The 14,176-nt window shown below is 43.7% G+C and overlaps 1 protein-coding gene across 1 annotated transcript; it reads left to right on the top strand.

Annotated features, from left to right (window-relative positions):
* The first annotated feature begins 592 nt into the window (after nt 1-592).
* Nucleotides 593-9,071, top strand: Ptgdr (prostaglandin D2 receptor). The gene is made up of 2 exons (XM_020160052.2): nt 593-1,559; nt 6,952-9,071. Exons 1-2 carry the CDS (start codon nt 714-716, stop codon nt 7,180-7,182), a joined length of 1,077 nt encoding a protein of 358 aa, XP_020015641.1. The 5' UTR covers nt 593-713; the 3' UTR covers nt 7,183-9,071.
* The last annotated feature ends 5,105 nt before the right edge of the window (nt 9,072-14,176 follow it).

A 14,176-nucleotide genomic window follows, 5' to 3' on the forward strand; every position in this document is an offset into this window, starting at 1 on the left:
AAGGCATGGACAAGATGGACTCTGTAAATAGAAGGTCTGGTTCCAGGTTGAGCTCTGCAACTTGCTGCCTCAGCCACCTTGAGCAGATCACTTAACCTTCCAAGACCCGGATCTCCTCACCTGTACAGAGGAGGTCATTGCTAATGCAACAGGAGCCAAGGCTTAGGTGCTATGCAAATATTAATTACCTGTGCCCCTCCTTAACTCACTAATTCGAGAAAACTAGGTGGTAGACCTTTCTCAGCCTCCTCTTCAGAGTTCTGCCACCAGCAGACTTCTATCACCACCACCTGGTGCCCTCCTCCCTGAGGTGGCTGCTGCTTAATTTCCGCTCTATTTCGGTAGTTCTGTTGCTTCTACAAAGAACTGGTCTCGAATGCTTGGACTCTGGCTACTTTTCTTCTGTCCTTCCGAGTCTGAGCAGCAGTCTCTGGCTGATCTCCGGACCCCGCGCGCACCTCAGGACCAAGCTCTTAGCTGGGCTGCTCTGCACTTGGCAGTGCCAGCGTCCCGCCCTCCGACAGGGGTGTGACCCGAGAGTTTAGAAAGGAGGCGCCTACTGTGAGGAACACCCTGCCGCCCGTGGAGCTTCCTCCGCGGCTCAGCCTCTCCTTCCAGGGCGCGCGGGGAGCGGCCGGGGGCTCCTGTGCGCCCCGGCGCAGCAGCGCTCGCTCTGCCGCAGCCTCCTCTCCATCCTGCTGCGTCCACCCGCCATGAGGTCGCCTTCCTACAGCTGCCACAACACCACCTCAGTAGAGAAGGGCCACTCGGCGACGATGGGCGGGATGCTCTTCAGCGCGGGCCTCCTGGGCAACCTGCTGGCCTTGGGGCTGCTGGCGCACTCAGGGCTGGGTTTCTGCCGGCAGCGCCCACCGCGCCCGCCGCCCTCGGTCTTCTACGTGCTGGTGTGCGGCCTGACAATCTTCGATTTGGTGGGCAAGTGTCTCCTGAGCCCCGTGGTCCTGGTTGCCTACGCGCAAAACCAGACCCTCTCGGGCTTGGCGCCCGCGCCCAACAACTGGCTGTGCCAAGCCTTCGCCTTCACCATGTCTTACTTTGGGCTCGCCTCGACGCTCCAGCTCCTGGCCATGGCGCTGGAGTGCTGGCTTTCCTTAGGACACCCCTTCTTCTACCAACGGCATGTCACCCTGCGCCGGGGCTTGCTGGTGGCGCCGATTGTGGGTGCCTTCTGCCTGGTTTTCTGCGCGCTCCCTTTCGCGGGCTTCGGGAAATACGTGCAGTACTGTCCCGGCACCTGGTGCTTTATCCAGATGGTCCACGAGGAGGGCTCGCTCTCCGTGCTGTGCTACTCTGTGCTCTACTCCAGTCTCATGGCGCTGCTGGTCCTCGCCATCGTGCTGTGCAACCTGGGCGCCATGCGCAACCTCTACGTGATGCACCGGAGACTGCAACGCCACCCGCGCTGCTGTACCAGGGACCGCGCGGAGCCCGGGGCTGGAAAGAAGGAGGCGTCGTCGCATCCCCTGGAGGAGCTGGACCACCTGCTGCTTTTGGCGCTCATGACCGCGCTCTTCGCCTTGTGCTCCCTGCCTTTAATTGTGAGTCGCTCGGGGGGCTACGGGGGTCCGCGGCGCGTGTGGACTCGGGTGCCGGGCGGAAAGGATGGAGACGGGATGCGCATCACGCGCGCGCGAGTTGCTATGTCCCGGACCAGGTGCTTTTATTGCTGCGCTCCCCAAATCAACAAATTGGATAGAACTCAATTTATTGACCGAGAAGAGGGAAAGTCAGGAAAAGGACGAGAAACACAAATCCAGTGGTGTCCCGAGTCCAGTCAAACGCTCTGCGGAGCCCTCCACAGGGTCATTTTTGCGCCTCGGATCGTGGTTTCACCTTGGCAATACGGAACCCCTGCTAGGTAGACGATCTCTGCTATGTTTCAGGCTGCTAGATAATGTTTAATTTTGTTAGACCTGCCCGTGATTTTAGTGATTTCCGAAACTGGCGGACGGAATCTGGGGTTCTTCTCCGGGATATTGGCGTGGAAAGGGAGGATTAATTTTGCTGGTACGATTTGCAGAAGTGAGCGACGAAAAACACAGGTTTAATTTCAGAAACTTTGCCAACAAACTTTAGGAGCGGTGGCTGCTGTTTCTGATGCTGCGGCCTCCGTGATGGTGGCAGTAGAGGCTGGGGCAGTTGTAGGTAGGATTCAGCTGGTGGTGTCATTTTGACAATCTGCCTTGACAGCTCTTGTTTCTATCTTGGCAAGTGAGGTGGAACGAAAGCCATTATCTCGGGTTTCAGTTTACTACAGGGACAGTGGCAGAGACTGAATTACCTCTCCGTTTTGAAGGTGTTTTCTCTCATGGGGTCCCAGACACCTGTAAGAGGTTGAGCCTTGAGAAAACTTGCTTCTCCTCTGATCACCCTCCACCCGCAAAGTACCTGTTCAACAAGAACAGCATTTAAATAAATACAGGGCACGGCCAATTGAAAGTCCTGAGCGCCTGACACTTCAGGAATTAGTTCCTCATCACAGTGTAGCAGTTTTGGATGTTACTTTCCATGGTGGATGAAAGAAAGATGCAAAGTGGTTTCCCCTTAAGTGAAGACCTTAATGTGATTGGGGGAGGGGGCGAAGCATAGTCTGTCACACTATTGCACAGAGTTAGGATAAAATAAAGAAAGAAAGAAATCTTTATATAGACAGACATAGATATGTAGCCTTGGTTCTCAAATTTTAGCATTGTCAGAATCATCATCAAGCTTTTAAAAAGATGGCTCGCCCCGTCCCTCAGCGTTTCTGAGTAGGATGTTTTTGAAGAACTTGTATTCTTAACAAGTTTCCAAGTACTGTGGAACCACAGTCTATACCAGGAGATGGCAAACCATGGCCCACAGGCCATACCTAGTCTGCTGGCTGTTTCCTGTATAGCCCTGAAGTTAAAACCAGGCAAGGTGGCTGATAACTATAAGCCAGCTATGCAGGAGACCTTAGGAGGAGGCCACCCTGGAAAAAAGGTAAGACTATCAGAAAAATAACTAAAGTGAAAAGAGGAAGGGTTGGAGGCATGGCTCAAGTGGTAGAGCTCCTACCTAACAAGGGCATGCCCTGAGTTCAAACCCAACTACTGCCAGAGGAAAAAAATATAGTTCTTCCAAGTGGATATTTGCAATCAATTTGATGATAGGGACCCAGAACTGTGAGCCCCAATCAAGCCAAATATTTCAGTTTTTAAAAAGAAGTTTATTCTTCTCCTTAGTAGATGTGTATTTTTAAAATTTGCACTCAGTTGTTATTATTAAATTTTGAATTTCATTGATAAAAATTATGGAAATATGTTTTCTCTCTTATTAGGTTGATATATACCAAATATTCAGGACTTTGTCTCTTGGCCTGTGCAACCTAAAATATTTACTCTCTGGCCCTTACCGAAAACATTTGCATCTCAGTATCCCAAAGTTGGAACCTCACTTACCTGTGCTATGATAAAAGCAGATAGTAACTAAATGCATAAAAATTTGGCCTGAATTTGAATGTTTTAGTAAGAATACTGCAGCAAGCATCATACTACAGTGGGAAGAACATTGCATTTGGACAAGTCTCTCAGGAGATTGGAACAGCGCATAGGTATTGTGAAGATTGAAGGAAAAGTAGAGTTGAAAATTATCTTCTAAAAAAAGTGTAATGTTCCAAATATTATGTGCAGTATAGACAGCATCCTTCACAGGAACCATCATTTTCTAGGAAGGATAAGGTTTTAGTGTCAGGCACAGGTTTAAATCAACCTTCATCACTTACTGAAGGCAGAACAACTTGTTAAAAACAACAAAAACCTACATATATATATATATATATATATATATACATTATTTCATTAAGCCAGTGAAAAGTGTGTTGGAATATGATTTTTTTTTCTCTTTCTTTTTTCCAGAGCTAGGTATTGAACCCAGGGCCTCACACGTGCTAGGCAAGCACTTTACCACTGAGCTACACCCCACCCCCCTTTGAGTATGATTTTTTAGTAACTTCACAATAATGTTGGATTATTGTGATACATAAATAAGATACATAGATTGTTTTCATTTTGCAGTTTGATACAGCAGGAAGAAAAATAGAAAATACAGAATAAGTTTTAGAGGCAGGTCACAGTGCATTCTCTAATGCATACAACACACCTTCATCAAAATTCTTTTGATCTCAGAAAATCACGATGTATTGGAGGTTGGTGGTGGAGCAGAGGTGGGTGGTAGAGATTGTGCATATAGAGATGAGATGTGACCATTGAGTCATTTAAAAGGCAGGTAAATACAAGCTGTGTAACTGTCCTTCTCAGACCCATGGAGACAGAGTGGCAGAGCATATCCAGTGTGCACTGAGCAGCTCCTACATTTAGGTGGGCAGGTGCTGCTCCCAAAGGCCATGGTGTAGACACATGAGGATGGTAGGCAAAAGATGGGCCCAGAGCAAAGAATCTAAAGCAGATTGGAAGAGCTGGAGCAGTGGGTGTGACAAGGGTGTTATGATGAGGAACTGGATAGAAAAGGGCGTCAGAATGAGGAAAAATCTGAGCAGGGATGCCTGGCCAAATCTCCACCTAGTTGGCAACAGAACATTTTTCTCACTGACTCCCAAACCCTTCAGAGGGTGCTCATCTCACACTGGTTCTCTTTTTTCCTTTTAAATTTTGTTTATTAATTGTATAATCGATTTTCATTGTGATATTTCCATATATGCATACAATGTACTTTGATTAAATTCAACCCCTCTGCCACTTGAGCCACGCCTTTAGCCCAATTCACACTTTATGTAAACTGAGCCACCTTTTAAATGCCAGGTGCAGAATGATACACTTGTAATATCAAATCTATTGACTTGATAATACTGATAGTGACTTGATAATTCAGATAACTGAACTGAGGGTGTAGCTCAGTGGTAGAACACTTGCCTAGCATGTGTGAGGTCCTGGGTTCTATCCCCAGTGCTGCAAAAACAAACAAACAAACCCCAGCCAAATACAGTTGACACTGGTAAATACTGCATAGCAATAAACTGCTTTGTTTTAATTATACAAATATTATTCAGATCCCAACTATCAAACATTTTCACATAGTTGGGATTATATTTTTCCACATTCCACCTTGAGGAGAAAGTAGCAAATGTAAAACAAACTCAGATAGAATATTTGTTTTTAAAATTAACTTAAGCTTATGGCTTACTGTGACCCAAGTATCCATTCAGCACGTCTGGTAGCCACCACACTAACACACTATAATTCACTGTAGAGATACAAAGTAAGAAAAACATCACATGTGCCTGCATAAGGCATAAGGGTGTATGTGTGATTAGGGCCATGGGGGAGTTTAGTAGAGAAAAGTAGTCATTCCTAATGGATAAGATATAATACTACCTAATTATCAAGTTCTTATTATATGCTAGAACCTTTTCAAAGGCTTTACTCATAGCATCTCATTCAAACTTGGAGGGTATGCACAACGACCCTCACTGTTAGGATAAGGAAACATTAATTCCGCTGAAGTCACTCTTCCAAACAGGGATTCTAGCTCAGAAAGTTAGACCCTCAAGCTGACCCCTCTTAGCCACTGCCAAAAGAGGCTCCCTAAAGGGAGTAATAGTCTAGGTAGACCCTGGAGTTGTTCCAATCTCCTGAGAGACTTGTCCAAATGCAATGTTCCTAAGAGATTGGAGTGGCCGAGCTCACTGCAGTGCTGCATAGAAAAGTGAAGGATTGAAGGAAAAGCAGAGTTGAAAATGATTTTCTGTTTGGGCACATTTCCATGCCTGTAAATAAGGATAATGATTATATTTATTCACATGATTTTATGTGGATAAAATTATTTTTTAAGTGCTTAGAACTGTCTGTGAATAGCAGGCCATATGTAGGCATTAACTATCATTATTACTGTTGATATTATTAAGCAATAAAGATAGGAGTAGACATCCAGGTAGTAGTAACAGCTGCATCCAGTGTAAGGCATCTTCCTAAGTGCACGAGACTGGAGTGGCTGAGCCCACTGCAGTGCTGCATAGAAAAGGGAGAGGAAAGGCCAGGGAGCCACTCTGGGAAAATGCATCATCTTAGAAGATGCTCCTTGATTGCCTTGAATGGGAGTGCTCTCTGCTCTCAGTCAGCCTCTCCTGCTAGTACCGAGTTTGCCTAGTTTCTGTTCCGTTAGGGTCTATGGTCCTATTATGGCTTTAGACCGTCAGTAGACACAGAGTGCAGTGGGAAAAAGAAAAGGCAGAGTGGGAGCAACAGTGGTGCAGTGGGAGCCAAGTGGCAGGGACCACAATTCAGGTGCTCTGCAGGGCTGCAAGGGGGCTACAGGGACCTTGGGGAAAATCAAGACACAAGGAGGTGACTTACACAGGCAAGTAGGCATCTTTTTTGTATGTACTTCTCTGTCCTCAGCTTAAAAAGAGGATGTCATCCATGGAAAGGTACCAATCTATGAAAATAAGTGGAGCAGTTTATGCGCTCCTTGTGTCTTTTCACTGTCATAGTTCCTGTCCCTTCACATTCTCTCAAAGCTTCTGTTTCATTGGTATCTCCATACTTGTGGCATTTCACAAGTGTGACTTGCTTCTCAGCAAACTAATAAGAGAGACTAGGAAGCAGGCAGAAGGAGGAAGGAACTGAGTAAAGTATGGGTGAAGGGTACCAGCTGGAGAGAGAACTCTAGGTGATGGAAGGGTGGTAACCCATTTGTGAAAGCTTCAGAACCCATCAGGTGGCACAAGGAGCCAGTCAGACCAGTCTCCCACATGCACCTCAGTTCCTCCATCTTTCAGGCTCCTCACTCCTGCCCATCAGCTGCAGTGCCCTTAGCTGCTAATAAATTTACCAAAAATGAGTATTCCAAGCTAAGCCACCATTTCTCACAGAAAGGTAAGTGAAGTAAGCAAATTCATCACTCCGTCAACCTTCAGTATCCATATCTGCACAATGTTTTTCTTCCAAACAGTATCACGCGTACCACGGAGCATTCTCAGCTGTCAGCTATGCCTCTGAAGAACTGGACAGCCTCCAAGCCTTGCGTTTTCTGTCTGTGATTTCAATTGTGGACCCTTGGATTTTCATCATTTTCAGGACTTCAGTATTTCGGATGTTTTTTCACAAGATTTTCATAAGACCTCTTAAGTGTAGAAACTGGCACAGTCATTCCTGCCAAAGTAATATGGAATCCAGTTTGTGACAGAGTTTTACACTCTTTGGTCAGTCGAAGAATATATCACATTTTCAGTCAAAGGATCATCTTAAAATTTAAATCCTTAATAGCTATCTCCCATAACAAAAGTTTCCAAAAATAGTTTCAAAAGTGTTTGACATATCTTAACAATGTGTTGTTGTGCTATATTCATAAACCATTGTGGTGCATTTTTTTTTCATTTTGGGTTATTAACAGCAACTAAAATTTTGTATGTTGCAAATAATGTTCAAAGTCTTACAGAATGATATTAATCACCCCACATTTGTATTTGGTGTTCCCCATTTTTTGAGGTAGATGTAGAGCCATACAAATTTTATTTAAATACAGCAGAAATACCACTGTTTACACTTATGTGATGGGTGTTCTGAAAAATCCATAACAATGTCTTACCCTAGTCATTTCCAGTGAAGCCTGACTTGTTATTTTATATCATAATTGCCCCCACTTAATTATTTTCTTTGCCAATTGGCCTGCGTATAACCTGAGTTATAGATGCTCCTCAGAGAAGGTCAGGCATTTGTGGGGACTTTCCCAGTCACAGCCTGGGGGTACTCAAAGCCTCAGATGGAGATGTACGGCTGTCAGTACATATGAGACAAGACAGGCCTATGGTCTACATCTCAGAAAAGAAAAAAATATCATCCTTTGAAGTCCAGTGTCTTGTGTATTGAAGCAAGGTGTCAGGAGGAATCAATATTTAGGAGTGGGCTACAAAATGTTCTTTCAATTATTGCAACATCCATTTTATAGGCTTTTGTCATATGGAGGGGTTGTGTGGGACAATGATTTATGCATCTTGGAAAAACACTGATGTGTGACTTACCAGAGAGCTGTGTTTACTAAGTTTAGCCATGTGAAACAGCATTCAGCACAGTAGGAAGCCCACCCAGGACTGAGCCTCCATTGACATTGGTGGCGATGACCGTCACGTCTACCTACTGCAGCTGTATCCTGCTCTCTGTGGAGGCAATGCCATGTTACTGAAGCCCTGGCGAGCTATGCTTTCAAAACTGGAGCGGGATGTAGCTCAGAAGGAGCACACCGAGCACTTTAATTGTACATTTAAAAGTTTACAAGGTTCACAACACTACGAAAGAAGAAAGTGGGGAACACTCGCCTGCAGCTGAATCCGAGGCTCTAAACCTGGCTGGCAGCAGAGCTTTGCCTTTGTGAGAGAACAGATGTGGACGTCGAAGGGGGTTCAGCATCTCTGGGGTCCCTTTGCACCCCGACACATTTGGACCCTGAGCCGTAGAGCTGCGACATTCCGGCGACCCCTTCTAAGGACAAGATTATTTGCCTTAGTTCCAGCTTAAGCAACCCAGGTTTGTTTGTTTGTTTGTTTGTTTGTTTGTTTAACCTCGGTTTTTCCAGTATCTTGGAGGATGGTATTAACCTGGTAATATGTATTTTTTTGTATAGCAAAACTGTGAAAAAGTCAAATTAGGACTATAAGAAGTATAATTTGAGAGTATGTCATAATGAAAATGCATTTGGTTTGAAGTTCAGCTGTGTTTGTGTGTTTAATGTGTAAGTACGCCTGGCTTTTTGTCTGAGGAAGTGCATATTTTTGTGCTCTCCTTTGGAAGGTGTGCAATGATAATTGTCCAAATAATTTGATAAAGCCCAGATTAATCAATAAATGTAATTTTATAATATTTTGCAGAGAAAATAATTTTTCTTCAACTAAAAGGCGGCTTTCTTTTGGGAGGGAGTAAAAAATTGCCGGCAATATTTCAGTGTTATACAGTATAATAGTGTGAATTTCTGTATACTGTTCTAGTAGAATTGATATTACCTTAAACACATTCACACAGATTTATTCAAGGGCTTTGTTGTATACATAATGCTGATGAAATCCATATTAAGTTAAAATCAACTATGCAGCAATCTTCATTGATATATTGATTTATGCATTCACTAAAAAATTGACATAGACCTTGTGCCAAGCAGATGGTTGGGAACTGAGGAAAGGAATAGTCCTTCCCAGCAATCGCATGCCATTCACTGGAGATAGGATGGTAAATGGTTGTGATGCCACGTGCAAACTCTCAGTAGTAAATGTCCAGATGCAGTACCGGTGGAAGAGGGAGCTCACACCAGGAGCGACATGCAGTGCCCTCAGGAGAACATCACAGAGAGAAGATGCTTCCGTAAGGCATGGAAAATGAGAAGAAACTTAAAAAGAGATAGATTACATAAGAGGAAACATGTATCATTAAGAAATGTAGAAAAGTGCTGGGTACCGGTAGCTCACACCTGTAATCCTAGCTACTCAGGAAGCAGAGATCAGGAGGATCATGGTTCATTGCCAGACCAGGCAAATAGTTTGCAAGACCCTATTTTGAGAAAATACCCAACACAGAAAAGGACTTGTGGAGTGGCTCAAGGTGTAGGCCCTGAGTTCAAACCCTACTGCCACAAAAAAAAAAAAAAAGAAAAAGTATCCTGCCAAACCAAAGAAATGCAAACGTAAAGTCAAATTATCAAGGAACAAACAAAAAATCATGACTCATAAAAATTGGAGCGTTTACTAAAAATGAACATTTATATTCCCTTAGTGAGTCTGTAAGTTTCTACACTTTTTCTCCATGGCCACCTGACAGGGCACATCAATAGCCTAAGGTGTCCTATTGTGTCAGTAATTCCACCCCAGAATTCTCTCCTAGAGAATGATTAGAGAAGCTGTTAGCTTCACATAGGAAACTTTTCTTTGTAGCCTTATCCATAATAGCAAAAAACAAAATGACCAGAACAAGAGTTAAACAAATTTTCAGGAATATTTATTTATATATATTTGCACACAAACATACACTCATTAAAATAACTTATAAACATTAAGAAGAAAGCTTACAATGTAATACTAAGTGGAAAATCATGATGCAAGCTATAATAACATATATATAAACATATATACACAAAGGAAATAGTCTTGCAAAAATTAATCAACAAAAGCATGAATCGTGTTACCTTTTTATAGACATTTTTCCCTAATTCTTTGTATTTTCCAAGTTTGAAGGTAATAAGTATGTATTTCTTTTATAGGAAATCAGTTTTTGAAGAAAGATCTATAACTAGACCCAGCGAACAAGGGGAAAGGCCCAAAGGAAGGACTTTGGGGCAAAGGAAAGGCCAGGCAAAGGCACAAGGGAGCAGGAGGAGCACATCCAGCCTTAGTTAGGAGCTCCATCAGGCAGGAGCTTGGGTCCTGGGAACAAACACTGCAAGAGTCTGAAAGTGGTGGGTTTCACATCATAAGAAGTGTTGCATACAGCATAGGGGGGTTGGAGCTCTATTAGGTCCAGATAACTGCTAAGACTTGAAATGAGGGCACAGTCAGCTGGAGGTGGAGGAAGCTCATGCTGGTGGTATAGACCGTGAATGGAGCAGATGGGAGCAGGGAGGACGGGAGAGGTTTCACCAGGCCCACAACAGTTTCACAGTCCCTGCACTGAACCAGAGCTCCCAGCTAAGGAAGTAAGTGGGCTGAAATACAGTCTGGCTCTGCTCATCCCACTGTGGACCTCACCAACTCAGAGAAAGGGTCTCCTTTTTATGACCTTTGTACTTGGAGTGGGGCACAAAGACTCCATATGTACAGGTCCAAGGATGCCCAGCTTCAAGGGCCCCCCAAAAAGATAAACATGTGGACAAAAGTAATTATTATTCAAAGTAAAATTTAAGGCAGTAAGTTTTCAATGGTTAAAAGCGACTGTCTATAAGATACAACCAGTAGTCAGCACTTCACAGCATTGAATGGTTTTGACCAAATAACAAGACAATAAAAATACAAAGGAAAAAAAACAATCAAAACATAAGAAATAAAAATATCACTCCTGCCATGGACCCCATGGAGTTGCAGGCTGAGAGGAGCTGATTCATGCTGATTCCAGGAAGAGGTGAACTGTGCAGAGCTGACAGAATTCTACCTGTCACCCAGTTGTACCTTGTATTCTTTCAGTGCATTATAATTGACCATTTTAGTTTCTTCATTTCAACATACCCAGGTATGATTTAGGAGAGGGAAACAATTCTGTTTGTCTTCTTGTTTTCCCCCATTCCTAGTTCACCTGAACAGTGGATTGTCGCTACTGATTCAAATGAAATTTTGGGAGATCAGTGGATTTTAATTACACACTAGCCAGCCAGGTTAAGAAAGAACTATTAGGCCTGTGAATTGAGTTCCAAAAAATCCCTCAACTGACTTGTCCAGGTATTCCTGACATTTTAGAAAAGAGAAATCACACACACCCCAACACTCGGATGACCGTAGACACTCACTAACCACGCAGGCCTCTCCATCTCCCCATTGACAGGGTCTGTGTGCTCCTCAAAGCATGGCCCTGGACAAACAGAAGCATCTGGAACTTACTAGAAATGCAAATCCTCCAGCCTCACCTCAGACTTACTGAGTCAGCACCCCTCGGGGTAAGGCCAGCCATGTTGCCTTCTTGGAACAGTGTTCAGTGGCCTTCTCTTGCAGCTTGCTCTTTGGAGTGAGAACAGGATTGCTGGGCTGGGTGTTTCCAGCATGGCCTCCAGGTGGAGCAAAGCTGAGCTCAGAGGGAAGGGATGGTGCTATGATTAGGGATTCCTTTCCCTGCCTTGGCACAGTTGCCTAACTTGGTGAAAGGAACCACCAGGCCTCACTTGTCACCAGCCAGGTGAGCATTCCAGGCTTCCAGACTATCTATTAAAACATCTCTGTGAACACAGGAATCAGTCCAGTCTTGAAAATAGTCATAGCAAGGAATCTAGAATCTGCAGTGCTCTGGTTACCGAGGGTGTGAAATCACAAGGAGAAGAAATCTCGATTTTTCTTTTTTGGTGGTGGGTGCTGTTACTTAAATGTTAAAACCACAAAGGACAATAGAGCACAGTCAGGAAATCTGATAAATATATTTTAAGTTAAGCGCCTAGAGTCTCATGATGATCTTATACTTACAGAAAGCACCTGGAGTCGAATTGAATTATGTGACAAAGTTGAAAATCATACAGTCTAGTGCAAATGTTACTGAGCGATGCAGTGTGGGGCATAGGTTTTAAAACAACAAAGCCCCAAGATAAAGAGAATGATGGAAGGGGTGAATTCAACCATGATTTATTGTAAGAGCTTTTGTAAATGTCACGATGTACTCCCAGCACAACAATAATATGTTAATAAAGAAGAAAAAAAGTTTGAAAAAAATAAAACAACAAATCCCCAAATCAGAGATAACGTCTGTTTAAGATTAGTCTAGGAGTGCATTGTGTAGACACCTGGGCAAACAATGAAGTTGGTAGCTTGCCTACTTCCATTTCTTATCAGCACAAACAGTATTAGGAAACAGCAACTGACACACAACACAATTCACAGTGGATTGGGAAAGACTTCTTTCATTCCTGCAAATCTAAAAACCACCCAGAGTTCTCAATTTGTTTTAAATATATATATATATGATTTACTGATCATTGATTGGCATATGTAAAATAAAAAAGACCTCCCCCAAAAATGATACAGAAAAACTGGACCAAAAATCAAATGTGAACCAGAAGTAATACTAGGCAAAGTAAAATGAAAACAGGAAATTTCAAATGGTTATAAGTGAGTATGTGGCTATGTGGAGCAATCAGTAGTGAATACTTCACAGCACTGAGTTATTTTGACCATGTAACATGTCAATAAAATACAAAGGAAAAAAATAGAAACGTAAGAAGTCAAAATACCACCACTGTCATGGATAATTTCACCATCGACCGCTCATCAAGGTAGACCAAATAGACAAAAAAAATTCATTTAAATATATTTGCATTTTTGTTGCCACATCATTCAATCAGTTTAATGCTACCAAACTGGAAAGATATGTTTTGAATTGATTGTTGTTAAGCATAAATTATTATATAATCCACCTCCAAGTCATTTTGGGGCCCTGGAGATACCCCAAGAAAGACATGGAGTGTTCATCCAGAGCATCTCAAACCAAGGTTGAAAAAGAGGCCTGAGTCCCATTGGAAGACTCATGCCATCTGTGACATCATACTGTAGGCAGAGAAAATGAGATGTTTCAAGAGGAGCCCCAAAATCAAAGACGTAAGGACAGAATCTCTGTAAATGTGGGATTGTGACCAAGCTGCCTTCTGCAGCTCTGTATGCTGTCATCAGGATTTTGTTAGTGATGGTTAGTGATTCTTCAAAACAGTGCAGGAGAAGCCAGCTAGGGCTTTTACCTCAGGACCACAGCTTGGGAAAGAGCTGCCGAGGAGCCGCATCCCATGATGTCTTGGTCTGTTTCCTGCTGCTGTAGCAGAATACCTGAGACTGGATAGTTTATAAAAAGCAGAGATCTATTTCTTATAGTTCTGGAGGCTGAGAAGTTCAATATCAAGGTGCTGGCATCTGGTGAGGGCATCCTTGCTACAGCATGACATGGAAGAAGGTGTCACATGGTGAGAGAGCAAGTGTGCAGCTCAGGTCTCTCTTCCTCTTCTTAGAAAGCCACTAATCTTTTCAAACCCCAGAACAGCAAAATAAGCAAATAAATACATACAGCCACTAATCCTATTATGGGGGTCATGCCCTCGTGACCTCATCAAACTCTAATTACTTTCCAGCTCCAAATACCATCAACATAGGAATTTGAGGATTAAGTTTTCAACACATAAACTTTGGAGGGCACACTCAAACCACAGCTTCTGGTATTCACGTCCTGGGGAATCCCTTCCCCTCTGGTGTGAGCTGGACCTGGACACTTGGTTAGGATACAAAAAGCCTTGTTGCTTGCTTACTCTGATGAAGGCTGGCTGCCAGGCCGTGGGCTATAGAGAAGCTCCCGTGGGAGGATCTGAGGGAGGGCTCTGGCCAACACCCAGCAAGGAGCTGAAGCCCTCGGTCCTTAACCAGGAGGAACCAAATCCTCCAACAACCACGAGTGTTCTTGGAAGTGGATGTTCTGAGTCCAGCTTTGAGCTGACTGCAGCACCAGCCATCGTTTGTTTTTTA

The sequence above is a fragment of the Castor canadensis genome, chromosome 3 (assembly GCF_047511655.1).
Source record: "Castor canadensis chromosome 3, mCasCan1.hap1v2, whole genome shotgun sequence".
Classification (NCBI taxonomy): Eukaryota; Metazoa; Chordata; class Mammalia; order Rodentia; family Castoridae; genus Castor; species Castor canadensis.

What these genes read in the sequence shown, in the direction of transcription:
- Ptgdr (XM_020160052.2), top strand. Translation starts at nt 714, where the DNA reads ATGAGGTCGCCTTCCTACAGCTGCCACAACACCACCTCAGTAGAGAAG. An exon ending in TGTGCTCCCTGCCTTTAATT is followed by an intron (nt 1,560 to 6,951) that starts GTGAGTCGCTCG and finishes TCTTCCAAACAG; the next exon opens with TATCACGCGTACCACGGAGC.